This window comes from Acomys minous, assembly GCF_964271855.1.
Source record: "Acomys minous genome assembly, chromosome: 12".
NCBI classification, from domain to species: Eukaryota; Metazoa; Chordata; class Mammalia; order Rodentia; family Muridae; genus Acomys; species Acomys minous.
In genome coordinates, this window is record NC_140493.1 from 36,308,341 (window position 1) to 36,331,978 (window position 23,638).

Consider the following 23,638-nt stretch of genomic DNA (forward strand, 5'->3'; position numbering starts at 1 on the left):
ACACATATTTTGGGGAAAAAAATACCCAGGACTGAAGAATGTAGATTTTCTGGAGGATGTAGAAACAAGCAAGTGTACGTGTTGCTAGAGCATAGTATGTAGGAAGGATAACAAGAAAGGCTAACTACCAGTGATGGGAAGAACGGAATATAGGCAACAGACACCTGATGCCCTACTGGGAACCACCATGGAGGTGTTGGGAACCGAGCCAGAGTCCTCTGCAAAAGCAGGAAGAGGATATAAAACTCTATTTTTTTTTTTTTTTTGGTTTGGGGTAGTGTATAAATGCATACAAGAATATTTGATAGCGGATAGGTAAGTTCCAACGTGGAGGTCCACAGTTTCAGAATGGCTGGTCTAATGGCATGGGTGTCCATGGTTCAGGTCTGGTAAATTTAGATCTGTGGCCTTCTTTATTTGCAAGTTCTTGATACATTTTTAAAAAATTAAAATTAAAAAGTGGTCATAAAATGAACTACAAGTCTTTTCCCCAGACTCCCAAAAAGAATGAACAAAGAAAATGGTCATAGTCTACATGCCAAGACTGAGGTGCTGTCTCCTACTTGACATAAGCAGTTCTGTTAGCCACAAATGTCGCCTGGAACATGACTTCATATGATGAAAGTGCTACATAAGTACTCTGTTATTTGCCAGGTGGCCCTGTCCTATTGTTTATGCCTCTCTCTCCTGCTTCTAACCCAGCAATTGTACTTTTTCCCTTCCCAAAGCCAGATAGTGGTACAGAGATAAGAGCCTGGAGTGGAAAGGTCTGACAAGAAATGCAACTGCATTTCTCCTGTAGCTCCTATTTACCCAGAGTAACCAAGCAACAGATCCTCTCCCAGCCTCACTTTTCCCAGTGTTGGAGGACAGAGGCAAGGGTTGTCTCCTCCATGCCCTAAGGGAATTGAGGCTTCACAGTCCTGGGTAGATGGCATCTCTCCCAGGCTTGGAAACAAGCAAGGGATGGCTGCCAACCTTTCAGTCCCTCAGCTAAGATGAGATCTTACCTTAGTGCAAATCCATCACTGATCTCCAAAGCAGTGACTTCCTCTCCCTTTTCCAAAAGCAACACTCCACAATATGATGAGTCATTGGTTCCCTGACATTTGTAGAACACGCTTGAAAGGATCCCAGAGGGAGGAAAATTATACCGTAATCAAACCACACTCGCTCCCCACCAAACCTCCCGTTTCTTCAGCTCCCACAAGTGAGGGCCCCAATAAGTGTAACCACCAAAGCCTCTGGAGCTCTGGCCCTCACTCATACAGCTCCATTCTGTGAAATGGTTATTCTGGTGTCAAAAAAGAACTGAATTGGGTCTCCTCTCAAAGTGAGGAGCAAGACACTGATTTTTCCTTGGGACCAAGAAAGTTTGGGAGAAATGACATGACCAGTGTCTTGTCATGTTATAGATTCAAGCTGGTTAGGAAAAAGCAGAGAGTTGATACACATATTCAAACAAGTAAGTGGATTTGAGAAGATAAACAGGTCTCTATAATGAGAGAGAGAGAGAGAGAGAGAGAGAGAGAGAGAGAGAGACAGACAGACAGACAGACAGACAGACAGACAGAGAGATTGATACAGAGCAGAGAGGAAGTACTTATTTTGAGAAGCCAGAAATCATGAGCTAGACAGAGACTTCTGAATGAGCATTTTATCTTCATTTCTGACTAAAGATTTTAATGTATAACAATATTAACTCTTAGAAGTGAGGCTAATCAGTCATTAACTATCATTTATTAGAAACTAAATCTGAGCTAGATTTTGCTAGTTTGAATGTGAAACGTCTCCCATGGGTTCATTTTTTTTTTAACACTTGGTTATCAACTGGTGGAATTATTTTATGAGGTTGTGGAAACTTTGTGAGATGGAGCCTAGTTGAACAAATTAGGTCAGGGAAGATGGCCATGTCTAGCACACACAGTGTCTGAGTAGCAGAAGATCAGAGACTGTGGGCCAAGCAAGTTATCTGGATGCTGACTCAAACATGCCAATTTCTGTGTTTCCCAGATGAAAGGAGGCATCCCAGGAGCTAGGGACACATAGTTCCAGGCCCCCATGGATGGCTCCCATGCCCAAGAGACACAGATGGCCCTAGTCTCCTGGCACCTGGTGCCTTCCACCTCCTTGAACAGAACTCAAATTCCAGAAATGCACAGGTCCAGCTTCTAGACCCCAGATTCCGAGTCCTCCCTAAGACAGCACCTAGGTACCAGGGACAGGGTCCCAGCCTCTGGTCCATAGTTCTACCAATGCTCCAGTGGATATTGGCTGGACAGGATCCCTGTTCCAACATGGCAGATCCAGGATAGTCTGAGTACCAGGAGTACAGTGTCTGCAGGACCAGCAATTCACCACCCTGTGGACTCTGAAAAGGCAGTATACATCTATGTTTCCCCAGAGAGAGGAGACAATTCCAGCTTTCTGATACACACAGTACCACCCTCCGACCTCCCAGCTACTCCTGACATCCTGAGGATGACTCAGGATTCAAGAGATGTGCAGATCTAGACTACAGTTCACAGATCTACTAGCCATCTGCAGGTGACCTGGAGACCACACAGGTTAGAAACCCAGACCCTAATTCCATGCCTATAGGCCCAACTGGGACACAACCAGCAGAGAATATTTGTAGGCTATTTGACGAGATCCAGCTCCAATCCTATGACCTAGGGCTCTCTCTCTGCATGCCCAAGAAGCCCAGCAGACTCCAGGAGAAACAAATCAGTGCCAGGGACAATCAAAGCGTTAAAAGCCAGGATGAGAGCAAAATCAACAAAAAACAGGGCAATATGGCATCAAGCACCAGATATGCTAACACAGCCGAAACACAGGAAAACAAGCTTAAATCTATGCTTATGAAGATGGTAGAGACTTTTAATAAGGAAAAAAATTAATTCCTCAAAGTAATACAGGAAAATACAGTCAAACAAATGGAAGCCTCTAAAGAAGAAATGAATAAATCTCTTAAATACATGAAAATACAATCAAATATATAAGGGAAATGAATGAAATGGCTCAATACCTGGAAATGGAAATAGAATCAATAAAGAAAACACAAACTGAGGAAATCCCTGAGGTGGAAAACTTATGAAAGAAAACAGGAACCACAGAGGTAGGCATCACCAACAGAATACAAGAGATGGAGGAGAGAATCCAGGCACAGAAAATACAAGTGAAGAAATTAATGCATTTGTCAAAAAAATATTAAATCAAAAAATTCTGACACAAAACATCCAAGATATCAAGGCCACCATGAAAAGATGAAACTGAGGAATAATAGGAATAGAAGAAAGAGAAGATGCCTGGCTCTAAGAACCAGAAAATATTTCAACAAAATCATAGAAGAAAATGTCCTCAACCTAAAGAAAGAGGTCTACAGAACACTGATCAGATTAGACCAGAAAAGTAGTTCCTCCCGCCACATAATAATCAGAACACTACATGTAAACAAAATATACAGAACAACAAAAAAAAAAGTATTAAAAGCTGCAAGGGGAAAAGGCCAAATAATATAAAGGCAAACCTATCAGAATTACACCTGACTTCTCAACAGAGACTATGAAAGCCTGAAGGGCCCGGACGGGTGTCTTACAAACCCTAAGAGACCACAGATGCTAGTCCAGACTACTCTACCCAGAAAAACTTTCAATCACCATAGATAGAGAAAACAGGATATCCCATGGGGGGAAAAAAAACAAATTTAAACAATATCTATGCACAACCCAGCCCTACAGAAGATAATAGAAGGACAACTCCAGCCCAACAAGGTCAACTACTCCCAAGAAAACACAGGATATACATAACTTCACAACAGCAAAACCAAAAGAGACAAGTGATGCCCCCGCAAAAAAAAAAAAAAAAAAAAAAAAAAAAATCCACTAGAAAACTCCTACAGCTGATAAAATAAACATCTTCAGCAAAGTATCTGGATACAAAACTAATTCAAAAAATCAGTAGCTGAGAAAGCAATTAGGAAAACTACATGCTTCACAATAGCCACAAATAATATAAAGTAGCTTGGTGTAACTCTAACCAAGCAAGTCAAAGACCTATACGACAAGAAGTTCAAGTCTCTGAAGAAAGAAATTGAAGAAGATGTCAGAAGATGGAAAGATGTCCCACGCTCATGGATATGACCTGATGTGCTGGGGTGTCTTGGTGGGAGGGGGGCTCCCCTTTTCTGAGGACAAGAGGAAAGGAAATAAGGGAAAGAGGGCGGAAGGGAGGGACTGGCAGGAGAGGAGGGAAGCACTATGATTGGTCTGTAAAGTGAATATATAAATTAAAAACAGTTTTTAAAAAAAGCACTGAATGTCCTTAGCCATCAGGAATTAGGTCATGGGGTAGAGAGGTGCTTTATGGGGTACAGTCAAGTTCCCAATTAACTAACCTCTTTGCTTTCTGGTCTACTGAGATGCGGAGAAGCAGCCCTGTTGTACCTCTGAAGTAATAAACATTGTCTTTCCCTTCTCTCTTCGTAGGATTTTGCGCGATGCCTGTGGGCCAGCTACTTTCCTAATCACTGCTCAAATGCCTGACAGGAAGCAACCCAAGGAAGAGTGGAACAGTTTGGGCTCACCTTCTGACAGGCTATAATCCATTATCGCAGAAAAAGCAGAGGCGCAGTAGGGAGACCCCAGTGAGCAGGATCAAGGGCCCACATCGAAACGCAGCCGGCCAGCTGTACCTGTCTGTGTACCAGGTGAAGAAGAGTCGTAGTTACTTTCTTAATACTTGAAAACCGTAAAGGACCACAGCGCTTTGCCCGCTGCCCAAGAACAGCCTAGTTTTATTGGTAGGAAAGTGTTGCGTGTACCTGACAGGCCTTCTCTGTGGGCTTTCTAAAACGAAGGATGCAAAAGGACTGACAGCTGTGTGTGGCAGCAGTTGGGTAAGGTGTGGAGGATGGGAAATCCCAAGGCGCGAACAGAGCAAGAAGCTCAGCTGTAAAGGCAGGAGATGCCTTATCTAGGAGCGGCATGGGGGCAGGGAAACACCGCAGCCTGAGGGGATTTTTATGAGGAAACTAACAAAGGTTGTTTTGTTTGTTGTTTGTTTGTGGTAGTGGAGACTGCTCTCTAGGCAAGCCCTTCGCCCCTCAGCCCTCCTTCTATTTTGTCTGAGGCCCGAGTCTCGCTGCGCTGTCCAAGCTGACCTCGAACTTACTCTATGGCTCAGGAAGGCCTTGAATTTATTTTCTTTTTTCCCTTTCCTTTTTAAACAAATCCTGGCCAGGTGTGATGGTACACGCCTTTAATCCCAGCACTCACAGGTGGATTGAGTTCAAGGAGCTGCCTGGTCTACAAAGGGAGTCCAGGAAACTCTTGTCTAAAAACAAAACAAAACAAAACAAGAATCCTGGAATTTTTCTTACTTTTTCTTAAGATTTTTTTTTATTAAAAAAATAAGCTTCATTACAACATCTTTATAGGCAAATCCTTATGCTTTGTTCACATCTATCCCATCCCATGCGTCCCTTCTACACCGCCTTCCCGTGCCCTATTGGTTCTCTCCTTCCTCTCTCCCATGTCATTCATACACAAAGACACACGTTCATGTATATATACTTACATGAGTATGTTTATGTATTTAAATCTAGATGCTGCATATGGAAAGGAAATATATAGCAATTTTTCTACCACTTTTTGTCCCCCTCTTCCTGTGCTTTAGACCTCTTACTCCCCCTTTATAGTCCCTCTTCTTTGGCTTTAATATCATATATATATATATATATATATATATATATATATATATATATATGTGATTATAAATTATATGTTATGCATACACATATGCATATGTGTGTATCATATGTATTTGTTCTTAAAAATCCCTTGAGTATCCACCTAGGAATAGTAGAGCGAGGCCATATGGTAGTACTGGTTTTAGTTTTACAAAGAACGTCCCAACTGATTTCCCTAGTGGCAGCACCATTCCCACCAGTATGTACAAGAGCTGCTCTTTCCCCACATTGCCGATATGTATTGTTTGCCTTTACAGCCAGAAATAGCATTATTTCAAGACTTGAAAAAATTTTTTTATGAAAGTCAAGTTTGTCCAGATAAAGTTTACTGGCACAAAGTGCAGTCCATTTCTGTATTGTTTATAGTTGTTTACAGACTGTAACAGCGGAACACAATGGCCAGAGACCATGGAAAAGCCTCATGTGTTTTCTATCCAGCTCTTTAAAGGAAACAGTTGCCAACCTGACATAAAGAGGAACAGCTGAGGGTCCCACTGATAGTGAGCCAACCACGCAACGGTTAACATTTTCATTCATTAGCATCCTAAGAAAGGCAAAGGATGTGGGTTTTTAATAGAAACGTGTTGATATTTTTAAAGTGTTGATCTCCAACTTAGTTTTTTAAGTATATGGGCTGAACCCACCATTCATCACCTATATCTCTGTCTCAGGGGGAGCCATTTTAGGAAGTCTGATGGGAGCCACATATACTTTAATAATAATTTCAACTCATGACGTGTATCTACGAAAGCAACTTATTACAGCTGAGTCTCCAATCATCCATTGCTTTTAATTTCAAATGTGTTTATAATTCAACTTCCTCTCCTCTCAATAGCCCATAAAAGCTTTTCCCATCCTAAACAAGACAGAATCTTCCTTAGGCTTTATCTGCCTCTTGCAGTCACTTGGGGTTTTTTCTATTTCCTGCCCAAGTTTCTTCACAGGGCAGTCTCTACACACTGTCCTTGGTGTCCTTGTTTTATCAGCATCACGTCCCACTGTGGCCATTTTTTTCAGACCAATCCATTGAATTTACTTCCGAACAGGCAACCAATGCCCAGGTCATTGCAAAAACTCTAGTACCTATTTCAAATTCCCACCCAATTTGACCTTCTTTCTGGAATTTATTTTCACTCACTAACTCTAGTATTAGGAAAGTTTTTCAGAGTTGGAAAGATGGATTGAAGATGTGAATTTCCTAAACTCACATACAGTCTTACAAGGTAGCATGCATCTGTAACCCCATCATTCTTATGGAGATACAGGAGGCAGGGAAAGAGAAGCTCACAGGCCACATACAGGAGTGCACAGGCCCTGTCTAAAGTGAGGTGAACGGTGAGGATCAACATCCAAGGGTGTCCTCCAACTTCCATAAACATTATCCTATCAGCACACACACACACACACACACACACACACACACACACACACACACACACACACGGAAAGATGGGGAGATTCTAACCTTGGACTTAACAGTATTTTGGTTTTCTGCTTCTCTCTCCATCTCTGAATCTGTTCCTTCCCTGTTTTATTTTCTTGGCTCTGTTTCATGTTGTTAACACTCACTGACTACCTGGTATATAGCAAGCACAATGCTAAGCATCTTCTAAATGATGGTACGTATCTTGTGCCACAGGAAATACAAATTTATTTTCTTAAAAGAAGGGTTATTGTGATAGGTTCTCGTGGTTGTCAACTTGACTACATCTGGAAGTAACTAAAACCCAAAAATGGAGGACATGCCTGTGAGGAACTTTTGCTTAATGTTAAGGTAGGAAGATTTTTGAGATAGGAAAACACACCTTTAATCCAGATAGTTTGAGCTAGGAGACCCCTACCTCTAATCTGGGCCACACCTTCCGCTGGAAGCCTATATAAGCACATGGAAGAAGGAAGCTTGAGTTCTTTGCCGCTCCCTCTCACCTGGCCCGCAAGTCCGTTGTTTCACTGGTGTTAGAGCACACTTCTCCAGGATTCCAGCATATGCTGAAGACCAGCTGAGACATCCAGCCTCTTACACCGAGTAACTTCTAGATTCTTCGACTTTCCATTCATTGCCAGCCATTTTTGGATTAGCTAGACCACAGACTGTTAAGTTGTTGTAATAAGTTCCCTTTCAATATATGTAGAAAAAAAAATCATTCTGTAAGTCCTGTTACTATAGAGAACCCTGATTAATACAGATTTGGTGTCAAAAGTGGGATAACTTCTGTCTTAGCCAGTGAGGAGTAACCAAGGTAACTCTTATAAAGGAGAGCATTTAATTGGGGATGGCTTACACCCTCAGGGGGCTAGTGCATGTCATCATGGCGGGGAGCATGGCAGCACATAGGTAGACATGGTGCTGGAGAAATAACGTAAGAATTCTACATCCGAGGATCTCATGGGTAGCAGGAAGAGAGAGAGCCACTGGGCCTCCCTTGGGCTTTTGAAACCTCAGGTTCTCTATTACCGCAATAAAACACCATGACCAAAAAAGCAAGTTGAGGAGAAAAGAGTTTATTTGGCTTGCACTTCTGCACTGTAGTCCATCACTGAAGGAAACCAGACAGGAACTCAAACAGGGCAGGAACATGGAGGCAGGAGCTGATGCAGAGAAAGTGGAAGAATAATGCTTACTGGCTCACTAAGCCTGCTTTCTGTTGTTGTTGTTGCTGCTGCTGCTGCTACTGTTGTTATTTAAATTTTTTAATTTAAATAATTTATTCAGATCACACCTCAATTGTTGTCCCCTCACTTGTATTTTCCCATTCCCCCTTCCCTCCCTATTTCACCCTATTCTCCTCCCCTAGGTCTGTACAGAAGGGGACCTCCTCTCCCACCATATGATCACAGCCTATCAGGTCTCATCCTGGTAGCCTGCTTTCCCTTCCTCTGAGTGCCACCAGGCCTCCCCACCAAGGGGAAGTGGTCAAATATGGGGCACTAGAGTTCATGTCAGAGTCAGTTCCCACTCTCCACACAACTGTGGCGAATACACTGTCCATTGGCTAGATCTGAATAGGGGGGTCTAGGTTTACTACATGCGTTGTCCTTGATTAGTATAGTAGTTTGTTTATGCCCTCCTTTCTTAAGGAACCCAGGACCACCATCCCAGGGAAAGTACCACCCACAATGGATGGTGCCTTTCCCCATGAATCATTAACTAAGAAAATGTCCTTCAGGCTTGCCTACAGCCAGATTTTACAATGGCATTTTCTTTTCTTTTTTACTCTTTTTTATTTAATTAATTTATTCAGATTACAACTCAATTGTTATCTCATCGCTTGTATCCTCCCATTCCTCTCTCCCTCCCACTTTCACCCTATTCCCCTCCCCTAGGTCTAAGACCCCATTATATGGACATAGGCTATCAAGTCTCATCTTGGTAGGCTGCTTATTCTTTCTTTGAGTGCCATCAGGCCTCCCCACCAAGGAGAGGTGGTCAAATATGGGGCACCAGAGTTCAGGTCACAGACAATGGCATTGTTGCCTACCACCTCTCAGATGACTTTAGCTTGTGTTAAGTTGACATAAAATTATCCAATACAGGAGGCCATCCTTATTCAAACCACCAAAATTAGGAATACTCATTTTGTATGATTTGTTTGCTCTTATATCAGGTTTTGTCATGGCACCCACTTTTCCCCAAGGGTCACATAAGAAGTGGGTACCAATCATCTTCAACAAGTAGTGCTGGTATAACTGGATGTCTACATGGTCAAAAACGCAAATAGATCCATATTTATCACCCTGCACAAAACTAAAGTCCAAGTGGACTAAAGACATCAACATAAAACCAGATATACTAAATCCATTGGAATAAAAAGTGGGGAACAGCCTTGAACTCTTTGGCACAGGAGACAACTTGTTGAACAGAACACCAATAGCTCAGGCTGTAAGGTCATAAATTAATAAACAAGACCTCATGAAACTTAAAAGCTTCTGCAAGGCAAGGGACACTGTCAACAGAACAAAAAAACAGCCTACAGATTGGGAAAAGATCTTCACTAAACCTACATCCAACAAAGGGATAATATACAAAATATAAAAAAAAAACTCAAGAAATAAAATACCACCAAAACAAATAACCCAATTATAAAAAATAGGGTATAGAGCTAAACAGAGAATTCTCAACAGAGGAATATCAAATGGCTAAGAAACACTTAAAGAAATGCTCAATATTTTCAGTTATGAGGGAAATGCAAATCAAAACGACTCTCACATTCCATCTTATACCTATCAGAATGGCTAAGATCAAAAACTCAAGTGAGAGCACATGCTGGTGAGGATGTGAAGAAAGGGAAAACTCCTCCAATGTTCGTGGGAGTGCAAACTTGTACTACCACTTTGAAAATCAATCTGGTGCTTTCTCAGAAAACTAGGAATAGCTCTACCTCAAGACCCAGCTATACTACTCCTGGGCATATACCTGAAAGGTGCTCAACCATACAACAAGGACATTTGTTCAACTATGTTCATAGCAACTTTATCCATAATAGCCAGAATCTGGACACCACCCAGATGTTCCTCAACTGAAAAAAAATGGATAAAGAAACTGGTACATTTATACAATGGGATACTATTCAGCTATTAAAAACAAGGAAATCTTGAAATTTGCAGGCAAATGGATGGAACTAGAAAAAATGATCCTGAGTGAGGTAACGCAGACATGCACGGTACATACTCACTTATAAGTGGATATTATCCCAACATAGATGTCCTCTGAGAGTCTTCACCCAGCAAGGTATCAGGACTAATACTGGGACTTGCAGCTGGACTCAGGGAAAAGTGCTGAGAGTTGTATGGAAGAGTTAGCGGGTGGAAGGACCTGGAAGGGACAGGAGCTCCACAAGGAGCAAATCAAGCCTGACAAATCTGGATCCAGTGGGGCATGCCCAAACTGATGCACCAACCAAGGCCATTGCAAGCAGAGGACCTAGACTCCCTGTTCAGATGTAACTGATGGACAGTTCATTCTCCATGTAGGGGTAGGGGGGGAGGCTAGGGGAGTAGGAGGGACTTCCTCTGACATGAACTCTGGTGCCCTAGCCCGAGATTTGATCATTGCCTCTTAGCAGAAAGGCCTTGCTGGCACACAAAGGAAGGGGATGCAGGGTATCCTGATGAGACCTGACAGGCTGAAGCCAGACAGTGGCAAAGGAGGGCCCCTTCCTGTAAGAGGTCTAGGGGAGGGGAATACAGCAGGAAGATAAGATTGAGGGATAACAATTGGGATGTAATGTGAATAAATTACAATAAATAAAAAACAAATATAACTTGCTAGATACAAACAAATAAAAAAAATCTGATACCTGTTAAAGGCACTGTACACATATGCCTATGAGCATCTGGGTGCTTTGAAGCACGCCAATCTTGTATTTTGGAGGCATGGCAGGACTCTATTATTCTCTCTCCCTATATCACATGTCACTTATGCCTATCATATCAACTGATGCGAGGTGCACTTCCCCATGGCTTGGATGTTCCCTTCACTGGTCTCCTCATCATCCTCACTAGCATGATTTACTTGTACTCCAGGCTTTGCCTTTCAAAACTGACTTGCTAGCTAGCTCCCTGCTGCCTTCCAGCTCTTCTCTAGAAGTCTTGGTTAGAGGCTCCAGCCTCTCCCAAACTAGCTGACAGAAAAGCTTCTACCTTATTCCTATTCCTTGATTCCTTCCGTCATTGACCCTCCCCTTTGTTTCAAAGCTTTCTATCCCCAAGGCTAATAGCCACGGTTGGGTCTTCACTCTTCATCCAGTGACAACAAGCTTCTTCGCTGACTGCCTGTCCAACTGAACTTGGTGCTTTCCAACCTAACTCAACGTCAGTCTCCAGCACTGAAATGCTTAGGAGCAATGCAGAATGAACAGAATAACGCTTAAATTCTTTCCACAAGCTCTTTTGTTACTTGAATTCAGCCAAAGCAGCCTATCTGAACGCCAACCTCCCGGTTTCCAAACCCAGCATGATCATCCTGCAGGAAGCTGAACTGGATTCCCTGCATGGGCTGTAATCACAGAATTCCAACATTTGCAAGCATAAGTACATTGGCTGTTTCACTTTTCACCGGGAAGGACATCTCTTAATCCTTCACTTACCTCATTAGTACTCACTTCTCAAACTTCCTCACCTATAGCTTCCTCCCTGAAAGGCAACCTAGCTTCTGCTTCATCTACATGACCTTGAGCAGGCCATTTTGCCCCCAATAACACCCAGAGAAAGAACAAGTAGGCTGCCAAGATGAGACCTGATAGCCTATGACCATATAGTGGGGGAGGAGGTCCCCTTCAGTCCCAGACCTAGGGGAGGGGAATAGGGTGAAAGTGGGAGGGAGGAAGAAATGAGAGGATACAAGTGATGGGATAACAATTGAAATGTAATCCGAATAAATTAATACAGAAAGAAAGAAAGAAAGACACATGATTTAGAATGGCGTTTTACACATTCAGTGTGTGTGCTCGCTCATGCACATTCACGAGTGGCCTTGTGGAAGTCACAGGACCGCTGCATTGAGTGACTTCTCTTCTTCTATCTGTACGTAGGTACGGAGGGTGAACTTGGGTTACCAGATTTGTAATTCATGTACCTCTCCCCGCTAAGCCATTTCAGCGGCCCAGGTCTGAATTTCAATAAAGAAAAATGACAGACTCTGAGAAAATGGCTCAGCGGGTTGAAATTATCTCTCCATAACTACGAGCACCACAAGTTTAGATCCACGGAGCCGCTGTAAATGCTGGGTGGACGTGGCGGCCCAAATACTCTTAGTCCAGTGCACTGTAGGTGGACGGAGGCAGGGTTCCCCAGAGCAAGCTGGTTAGGCAACCAGTCCTGAGTAGCAAGTTCCAGGATCGGCTGAGACACTTGGCCACATTATTAAGATGTGCATCACTGGAGGAAGTCACCTAGCAACAACCTCAGGCCTCACGTGTACCTGCACATCCTTGCACGTATGCCCACATACATGTGAGCAGGTAAACACACATACACGATTACCACACATACATATGTGCAGGCAAAAAAACTTTACAAATGTTGAGATCAAAAACACTAAATGGATTTAAAAGCCTTTTTCACGTAGGAAGTTAACTTTAAGAGGAGGGGCAGGGGGTGAGGAACGGCAAGCTTGAAGACATCCCAAAGTAACCTACCTGAGCTGAAACTGACTGACAAAAGTCTGAAAGCAAATGAGCAATGGCTCGTGTTCAATAAGCCACATACATGTACAGTTCAAGTGCCTGAAATAATCCAAGACGTTTGAAGGAATAATAACCTTATGTTTTCTAAAGTTGATGAAAACTGTGAACTCATGTATTCTAAGCACAAGAAATTAAAAAAAAAATAAGAAAATGAAGGCCCATCACAATCATGTTGCTTAAAACTGGCAAAAACAAAAAACCACAAAACAAACAAAAAACAAAAGCAAAAAACACCTTTAAAAGCAGCCAGAGGAAAAAGAGGGCAAGAGCAAGAGTGACAGTGTGGCCATCAGAAGTAATGCATGGCAGAGGACAATGAGGCGATATGTCTCAGGCACTCAAAGCAAGAACTGTCAACCTAGAATTCTTCACCCACAGAAAATGTCTTTAAAAGTCAAAAGCGAAATAAAGGCCTTTCAGTCAGAAAAAGACCAACAACCATAAGTAGAGAAATAGGTTTTGTTCAGAGGTCAGGATGCTCCAGATTACTTAAGATGTTAACTACAAATAATTTGATGGATGGACTCAATGAAAATCCCAGTAGATTCTTTTCTTTAAAAAAAAAAAAAAAGATAAGCTGATTTTAAAATTTGCATGGAAGCACAGAGAACTATAGCCTATAGCAGACTAGATTTATGGGAAAGAAGAAAGTTGAAAAGCTAAAAATGCTTCAGTTTAGAATTATTATAAAACCATAGTCATTCAGATAGAATGTGCTGCTGTAAACGATAGGCAGATAGATCAATGGAAGAGAGTGAATGAGGAAGTAAACCAGCATCCACATGTGACTGGTTTATGACCAGTGGAAAACCAAGATGGGAAGAGTGAATTGCCTTTGGACAACAGCTAACCCTGTCAGCGTGCAGGTGATTCAGCTGGCCTGCCTTCAGTGTCCTAGCAACTGCTTGTGGCATCTCCAGCTGCTGCCTGGTGTGCCAGATGTGTGGCGATATAAGAACCCCCACCTCCCCAGCTCCCTGGTTCCCTCTCTCTCTCTCTCTCTCTCTCTCTCTCTCTCTCTCTCTCTCTCTCTCTCTCTCTCTCTCACCACCCCACCCCCTCTCTCTGCCCTCATGGCTCACTCATTGTCCCTAACTGTTCCCCATACTCGCCCCCATAAACCTCCTTTATACCAGATCTACTGCATGGCATAATTCCTCAGAGGGGTATTCTTTGGCATGGACCCACCAAGGTGCTACCCCACAACCCCACCACTGAATCATCACTATATAACAATAGCACCCCTCCAAGGCTCAGGGAGCATCATAGAAGAGGAAGCAGAGAGAACGTAAGAGCCTGGGGATGTCCTGTCCAGTGGTTAGATCTGGATAGGGGTTCAAAGTTTACTGCATGTATTGTCCTTGGCTGGTGCCATAGTTTGAGCAGAACCCCTGGGCCCAGATCTGCCCGTGATAATGTTCTTCTTGTAGGTTTCTTGAACCCTCTGGATCCTTCTATTTCCCTATTCTCCCATGCTTCTCTCACCTAGAGTCCCAATAGGATGTCCTCCCCTCTGTCCCACTTTCCTGATAAGTGAAGACATTCATGGGACATGCCCCTTGGGCTAGTGTCCAGATATAAGTAAGTATATACCAATTGACTCTTTCTGCTTCTGAGTTAACTCACTCATTATGATCATTTCTAGTTCAATCCATTTGTCCAAAATTTTCAGGAATTCCTTGTTCAATGGAATAAGTAGTATTCCATTGAGTGGAGAGTGGGGTCTGACTTTCACACGAACTCTAGTACCCCATATTTGACCACATCCCCTGGATGGGGAGGCCTGGTTGCACTCAGAGGAAGGATAGCAGGCTACAAAGAAGAGATTTGATACCCTATGAGCATATACAGGAAGGAGGTCCCCCTCAGTCACAGTCATAGGGGAAGGGAGTAAGGGGAAAATGGGAGGGAGGGAGGAATGGGAGGATACAAGGGATGGGATAACAGTTGAGATGTAATATGAATAAAGTAAACTGCTGCTTAAAAAAATTAGCTATTCAGATACAAAACATAACAAGAGCTTAGGTGTATATTTTGTATGAAACCAACATATAAAACTAATATGAAGTAAAATATGAAAACTCCTAAGATGAAACAAAGGGGAAATGTTTGACCATGTTGGGTTAGGCAAATGCCTCTTAGATACTAAATCAGAGTAGAACTTAAAAAGCAAAATAATAAATTGGACTTCATCATGTTTTAAAAACTTTAATCATCATAATATTAATATAGAAAATAAAAAGGCAAGTATCAGACTAGAAAAATAATTACTGCAAAATATATACAAGAGACCTAAATTTCAGCTAAAGACCTCTTAAACATCTTTAAAAGCAACTCATTTTTTCAAATCACTAAAATCCTTTAACAGACATATCCTGAGGGAAATTCACAGATGGTGAATTATCACATCTGAAGAAACTCACCACTGCTAGTCCTAAGGAAGAGCAAAAATATCTGGGCATAGTGGTACATACCTGTACTCCCAGCAAACGCGAGGCAAAAGCAGGCAAACCATTGCAAGTTCAACAGCAGCTTGAGCTGTACTGCAAGTTCTGGGCCAGCCAGGCTACATAGTAAGGCTCCATCTTTAAAAAAAAAAAAAGCTCAGTGATATACTACTATTAATCTATTAGAATTTCCAAAACTTAACCAGCTACACCAAGAACTGAGACATGACTTTACAGAGCTCTCAAACATAGCTCATGGGAATATCAAATTCAACCACTTTGGCAATGAATTTGACACTTACGTAAAGAAATTAAATTGCATCCATTTACCATAGGATCAAGCCACTCCACACCTAAGTTTTTACTAAAGAGAAAGAAATGAAAACAAATCCCATATGTGAAAAGTTATACACACATGTTCTTAACAATGTGGCTGTTTTGCAATAGCTGAGCCCTGAAAATAATCCAAGTGTCCACCAACAAATGAACAAGCCAGTGAGTTACAACTACAGAATATAATGCTACATAATTTAAAAAAAAAATAGACTGTTGCTTGGACTATAATCTAAATGAGCCCTGAGTAGCTATACTGAAAGAAGCCATGCAGTCATTTGGTGACTGCTTAGGTATTCCACTACAGTGGAATACAAGGCCAACTATTCTAAGGTAACATAGCTGTAGGTCAAGGCTTGAGGGTTATGAGAGGAGATGGTGTGGTTTGAGGATGTAAAAGATTACTGTGGGACACAAGGGAGTATTTGGGTTTTATTCTAGCTTGCTTCCTACTGCTGTGATAAAACACTAACCCAAACCAACTTGGAGAGCAAAGGACTTAGCACAGCTTACAGGTTACCGTCCACTCTTGAGGAAAGCCAAGGCAAGAACCAAAGCAAAGACCACAGAGGAATTCTTGCTTACTTTTTATGCAACTCAGGGCCATTTTGGCAGGAGGGGCACCACTCCTAATAGGCTGGGCCTTTCAATATCAATCATCAAGAAAATGCTCCAGAGGGGCTGGAGAGATGGCTCAGTGGTTAAGAGCACTGGTTGCTCTTCCGGAGGTCATGAGTTCAATTCCCAGCACCCACATGGTGGCTCACAGCCATCTGCATTATGATCAGATGACCTCTTCTGGTGTACATGAAGACAGCATACTCATATACATAATAAATAAATAAATAAATATCTTTAAAAAAGGAAAAAAAATGCTCCATAGGCTTGTCAACAACAGGCCTGTCTGAGGGAAGCAGTTCCTCAATTGAAGTTCCCCCTTCCCAGGTGACTGGGTTTGTGTCACACTGACTAAATAAAAAAAATAAAAAAAAAATAAGCAAATAACCAGCACAAGCATAATGGATATATTCACTAACTTGGTGTCAAGGATTGTATCACAGATACAATTTTACACAGATATGTGTAAAACTTTATGGGATGTCTTCCTTACATAGATGCAGCTTGTGTCAATTTTGCCTCAACAGAATTAAGATTAGAGAGCTATGAAGAAGAATGGAAAGAGGGGAAAGCAGAAGGGGAGGAAAGGAAGCAGAGAAATAATAAAAAGGAAAGAGGAAGAAGAGGTGAAGGAAAAGGAAAGAGAATAAAGAAAGAATAAAGAGAAAGAGAACGATGAAGGGAAAGAGAAGAAAATGACTATCAGAACTCATTTCTTCCACCCTTTGCTCCAGGCAGCTCTAGTTGCCAAAAGAGGTCAAGGCTGTGGGCTTCCTAGAAACACAGCCCAAACAGGAACCACTGCCACCCTAGGTTAGACCTCCAGCAGAGTTCTCTACCCCAACTTATAAACTTGAACATCTGAATTGCGTTTGTCCCTGTCCCAAACAATCCCTGGCTTCAAAGCCACAGGAGCTCTTCCAATGCCATCACTACTTCCTGCCCACAGGGCGGCCCTGTCCTAATTCAGCAGGAAAGCAGAACAAGAGAGGGGCAGTGAGAGAAGCGTAAACAGGAGAAGTCATCTGGGTCTCCCACAGCCACCCTCTTCCCAGCCACCACAGGGAACAATGGTACAGGAAGCTGGAGGCTGTGGCTCTCGGGCAGTTACGCAAACCAAGCTGGCACCCAGTGCGGCTTTTGTTCGGAGATAATTTTTTTTTAAGTCAACCCTCTTATAAACAATTCACAGTGTTTTCTCCCTTGGGAAAGCATGTGGCTGCCCTCCTGGTTTACCCCATTTTCAGTGAGATCATTTTAGGGAGGCGGTTTCTGAGCCCATCCTCTGGGGTGGGACCACCGTGCTAGTGAGTGGCTAGCAACTTGCTCAGAAAGCACATGAATGGACTAAGGTCTCTCTCTCTCTCTCTCTCTCTCTCTCTCTCTCTATATATATATATATATATATATATATATATATATATATATATAGTTTTTTTTAAAATATCCCAACTTAAAATAGTCTTCTAGATTCATTTTTAATAGAGTCCCTGTCCATTCAGAAACTTTCACAAGTAACCCCACAATTAATGGCATGTGTTTATCTGCAAAGCCACTAACTTGAAATACACAGGGGTTGAGCTCTCTCTGGGTATTAAGTTTGTTTATAAGAAAAAAAAAAAGCCTTGATCTAAGAATAAAAATAGAGCAGCGGGATTCAAGCAAATTTACCCTGCTCTCTCCAGGAGCCTCGAGTTTAACCCATCTTGGGAAGAGTTCAGTCTCAGGTGATGCAGAAATCTGTCCTCACCCACAGCTCACAACTACTTTGAAAGGCACTAGTATCTTCCCCCTTGCAGTGATACTCTGAGGCTTCTATCCCGAATACACGGTGTAATTATTACCTACCCGGTCGATGCGCAGAAATCTTAAGTGAGATCTTACCACATCCTGCGTGCGACTTCTCAGTTATTTTCCAATGCGCAGTGAACGGGATCAACACACCTTGTAAGGCCTGGCAGATGTCCTCTGGAACGTGACCTGGTCCCTGCCTCCCTAGATGCCCCAGCATGCCTTTCAGGGACACCTATTTCAGATTGTCATGAATCTGAGACTTTTCCTACCACTAGTATTTCCTTCTTGTCTCTGTTTTCCTCAGGGTCACCTCTTCTCATCCTCCAAATCTAACCTAGAATGCTTTCTCCAAGGCCATTTCCTTTTCACATCCTTGATAACCCCCCTGCATGTATGTCCCTAAGCTTTAGCACTTTTAAATAGCATCTTTTGCTAACTTAAAAAAATACATTGTATGAGGTCAGGAACCATGTAGGGGTTTGTTCATTGTTTTATCACTACTGGCCTGTATGAAATGATCATATGACGCTCGTTACATAATCACCGAATACGGAACGGATAAAGAGCTGCATTCCTATTCATTTCTACCCTACGTGTTCTCTATCCTAACCCCAAGCCTGCTTGCGGCTCACAGCGCATTCTTTCCCTGTCCGTAAACATCGCCCCGCAGCTTCCTGTTTTTCTGTGTCAAACACAAGGCACACAAAATACCAGAGACAGGCCTGCAACCGTTAGAGCCCAGTAAATGGAGCTAATTTTTAGTAATACAATAGTCACTTCGTCCAAAGCAGACTTGTGGCCCTGCTTTTCCAGGGTGACTGTTTCTCTACCATCTCTGTGAATTTTCACATACTCCCAGGACCAGCTTTGGATGTAATGTTTTTGTTTAGATATGTGGCCCCGCATTTCCAGGGTCAACGGTTCTCTATCCTCTCTGTGAATTTTCATATACTCCCAGTATTAAATTTAATAGTTAAGGCAGTAAGGCATAAGGTGTAAAAAGGTAATAGACAGCAGATACTATGTTATACAAAGTTTATTAAATGAGGATGGGAGAGAAGGAAAAGGAGGAAGGGGGTACACCAGAGCGAGAGAGGGAGAGGAGAGGGAGAGAAAATAGAGACAGGGGGTAGAGGAGGAGAGAGAGAGAGAGAGAGAGAGAGAGAGAGAGAGAGAGAGAGAGAGAGAGAGAGAGTAAAGAGAGACCACGGAGGGTCTGTCCTTTTACATGGCTTCCGGGCAGGGCCACATCCCTATGGCAGGTAAGCAATAGCATCACAGGTAGGTGGACTGAAGCAGAATCCTAACACCCAGGACCACCTTTTGATGTAATGTTGGCTTTTTCCCACTTGGCACTATTTCTTGTTAAATTAATGTGTTTTAAAGGAATATCTCTAAAAATTTTAAAAAGAAACATTTTATCTACCAAAGGTCCAATTGTGATGATGACGAGAGTGGAAGTAAATGTAAAATGCCACTTCATCCACCATCACTGCTACAGTGAAAATAAAGTCATATGCTTTTATTTAATTAAAAAGAAAAACGAATCAAGACTGGCCGTGATTGGAAATGTGACAATATTATTGACAATGTTAACAAGACAACTTCATCTTTCTCCATGATATTATTAACCATATTTAATGACCACTTCGCTTTGTCTATGTGACTGTACATAACTATCGTCCCACTTACATCTTCTGACACTGCGCTGTGATTTTCGCCCTTGGCATTCCTTCCTCTCTGACATGGTTAGTTGCTTACACGTTTACATCTAGAGCTCAACTTACTCTCTTACTTTCTCCACAGTTGTTAGGTCGATGTTTTGTATAGAATATTTGCTTAATACGGTTCTTACTTTTGCAGGTCTAGGAATTGAGCACAGTGCTTTGCACGTGTTCAACCAACTAATGCTATATCCTTAACCCCATAAAACAGTTGAGGTTGGATCTACTTTTGAAAGCTTTGAATTCAATCTATCCTAAGAGCCTATCTTTCCAAAATTTGAAATACCTTACAGAACAATTAGGTTTTTCCTTGTTCTGGCTCATTTTTTTCCTCTGCTCTTCTGATTTCCCATATATATGTGCCTATACCATCACACAGTTAAATATCAAGGAAGCAGCTGGAAAGAAGACTCAATGCAAGAAATCATATGCATGCATCCACCCCTCCCCCAGATTCACAAACAAAACAAAGGCCAGAGAGAACCAGGGAAAATCTGAATGTGTGATTTATTATTTTTTAAGATTGGTCTATAAGGCTTAAATATGTCTGCCAAAGTTAACAGCAAATGAATGCAACTTTACAAATCAGTCTTTCAATACAGAACAGGACTACATGTAGTGACTATGCACTGGAAAATTAATATTTCCTCAATGCAAATATTCAACCGGCAGCACCATGTAGAAGCTTCTCCTTGGACGATGAGCTGAAGTGTTCACTGTAAGCTCTATCCAAAACACAACTCTGTCTAAAAACCTTAGAGGAAAAAAAATAGAGTCATTCAGGCTTAATACGTCAGATTTGATACAGGATTAAAATACTAAGTGTTTTTTTTAATGTCCTGGCTTCAAATTAATAAATACAAACACAATATAAAAATGTACACCAGTTGTTAAGACTACACTGCACATGCCCAGAAAGTTAAATCTCGCTCTCATATGTATGCAGGTATGTCTTGAGGGTCAGAATTTCTGAATAGCTACGGCTAGTCTTCCGGTAGAAATCCAAACCGGTGAGATGTTCAATGTCCCGCACGCGAGCTGTGTGCATCTTCATGAGTCCCTCTACCCACTTGGACTCATCCTCGGAGCTCTGCAAGGGAAAGGAAGCAATCAGATTGCTCTAGGCAAGGTTATCGGAATGGTCATCTTCCACACTTCAGCACACAGACCCAAAGCATGCTGTTCCTACCTGACCTTCCTATGTCTATAGAAGTCCTGTCAGGAGTACACTGCAAATACATGCCCTTAACCATTTTCAGCAGCATTAAGCCATATCAAACAAACGAGAAGCATGGTGTTAAAAGTTGTTGTTTTCACTAGGTTCTCAGAAAACAAAAGTAGGAAAGTTGCTGAACCTGCAGAATCTGATTTTCGTTATTCTTTTCAGCCACCAAATGTAGGGTTAAACTCGGCACACACTTAACCTGGAGTGCTTGTCTCTCACAAAATAAGCAGAGAGCTGGTGCCTAACATAGGAAACGAAGAGTGTGTTCCTGCTCAGAAGACCCGTCATGTCCATCAACCATCTAGGAGACAGCAGTGAGTTACTCACTCACTGACTCAACAGGTCAGTTGATACATTTGGCACTTTGGGGCCCAAAAAGTGTGAGTTTGGAAAAGCTAGTCCACCATTTCCATGCTTCAGGGACTTGGTGAAGCTGCTGACCCTCATCTCCACCCCTGCCGTGCTTCGCTGATTGTCAAGGGTACAATGCTTATTTCAGCAGCTTGCTGGGAGGTAGGAAAACATTTTTAAAGGACAGGAAGAAGGGAAGGGGAAATGAGGCAATAGTAGTAAACCACCAAAGACAGGAAGGGAATCTCCTGCCTTAGCTGCTCACATAAAAGGGTCTCGTTGGAAAAAGAACTCCAGGCTAAAACCATGCAGAACAGCAAAACCACATGTTTCGTGTCTAATTTGAAACTAAGAGATAATACAGTTGAACTAATCCCTCGCATCTCAAAACGATTTCAATTTGGAGGAAAACAAGGTGGGAAAATAATAAGACTCAATTATCCTATGAATTAATCCAAAGTGTCTCTTCATTAGTATCCAGGGGCAGAAAGGCCTTCACAAATAAGATCATTTCCTAATGCCTCTGAACCCAAGTGTCTAGCAAGAGTTTTTTGGAGAAGTTTATGGGGTGTTGCGCAGCCCAGGACCCAGGGACATTCAGACGTACCCTTGCCTAACTCTTGAACACTAGTGATCTCTATGAACCAGGAGGCCCATGAACCTGCAAAGGTTTTCTCAGAAAGCTCCAACCCACCCCAGCCTGGACCAAGAATGACAGTAGCCTATGCCAAGTCTAAATATGTACCATGGGCTTGTTGGTTCAGGAAACCAATGCCTGGCCATTCCAGGCAAAGTGTAGAAATGGCTTTGCAGGCAGAAGAGAGAGGATTCAGGTCTTTCACAACCTCCTGCCTAACCTAACCAAGATTTCTGCAACTCCCAGTAAAGTCAAACCTAAATTTAGCCCTACCCACAATGCTACTGACCAGTCTTCAGCACGACCATGTAATTAACAAAGTAGGAGGTCTCCTGATGGGTCAAGACCCCCTCAGGGTAAGCATGAGGTTATATTTTGGGAGAATTTTCATATTTTGCTCTTTTATTGGATGTTTCAATAGTCAGTGAGTCTAATGTTTCGTTTGTAAATGAAGTTATATGCATATGTGAGCAGGGTTGAAAAAGTGTTTCCTAACTCAAAATCATGGCAAGCTAGAAGTGTAAGAACACAAGGGTGAAAATCTACTCCTTTCTATTTCTTATTTTGAGATGTGAATTGCCAGGAATATTATCTTCTGCTTTCCACATGCTAAGACCAACCTTGTCTCTAATTTGTCATGAGGCAATTTAAGATACACGGCATAAAGAAAATATATTGTGCCTTGTGTAGTTGACAATCCTTGAAAGTTGTTACTGATGGGCACAGTATAAGATATAAAACTAACCAAGTTCATATACAAGTTCATCTGCTCCAAAGTAAGCAGTAAATAAAATGCTTTAAAAATAAATACAATATTAATGAAACCAAAAACACAATCCATGATTATTTTTGTGCTATAGATATTCATTCTTTTAAAGTTTGATTTATTATTTTTATTTTTATGTGCATTAGTATTTTGTCTGCTACTATGTTTGAGCACCACCTGTATGTGGGGTCCACAGAAGCCAGAAGCATCTGAAACCTTAGAGCTGGAATTACAGACAGTTGTTAGCTACCATGTGGGTGCTGGGAATTGAACCCCAGTACTCTGGAAAAACAACCAGTGCTCTTGACCTCTGAACCATCTCTGCAATCCTAGGTATTTATTTTTCTTCTGTCTTTTCTCCCCTGCTTTCTCCCAGCATGTCTATAGATTCAAGTTGCAGTAGTTTTAAAAGTAAGCATTAAAATAGGAGAAGTTTCTATTGGGCAGAAGATTCTTAATTAAGAAATATGCTGGCCACGAGCTCTCCAGAAGGACCTCCAAACTTTCTGTAGGTTCAGACACCAGTGCACAGAGGAAGACTCCTATGGACAGTAGTGTGGATTTTGTCTTGTATCATCCAGAGAACTATCTTGGCATTAATTTGGAACAAGCCTTTCAAACTCACCAATGCCACATTCCTGCACTGGAGGGTTCCCAACAAAGTGAGAGGTAATATACATGTTATAAGATTTATTTGTTTATTTATTTAATGTATGAGTGCTTTATTTGCATGTACACCTGCATGCCAGAAGAGGGCATCAGATCACATTACAGATGGTTGTGAACCACCATGTGGTTGCTGAAATTGAA

At 42.0% G+C, this 23,638-nt stretch overlaps 1 protein-coding gene across 7 annotated transcripts in view; it reads right to left on the reverse strand.

The window, feature by feature from the left end:
- Nucleotides 1–20,337: 20,337 nt before the first annotated feature.
- Nucleotides 20,338–23,638, reverse strand: part of ENPP2 (ectonucleotide pyrophosphatase/phosphodiesterase 2) — a 110,412-nt gene continuing 107,111 nt past the window's right edge. For all 7 annotated transcript variants that reach the window (XM_084748266.1, XM_084748271.1, XM_084748270.1 and 4 more), the window contains one exon: nucleotides 20,338–20,939. In XM_084748266.1, coding sequence (XP_084604392.1) covers nucleotides 20,769–20,939 — 171 coding nt within the window. In that variant the 3' untranslated portion in view covers nucleotides 20,338–20,768. The remainder of the gene's footprint in view (nucleotides 20,940–23,638) is intronic.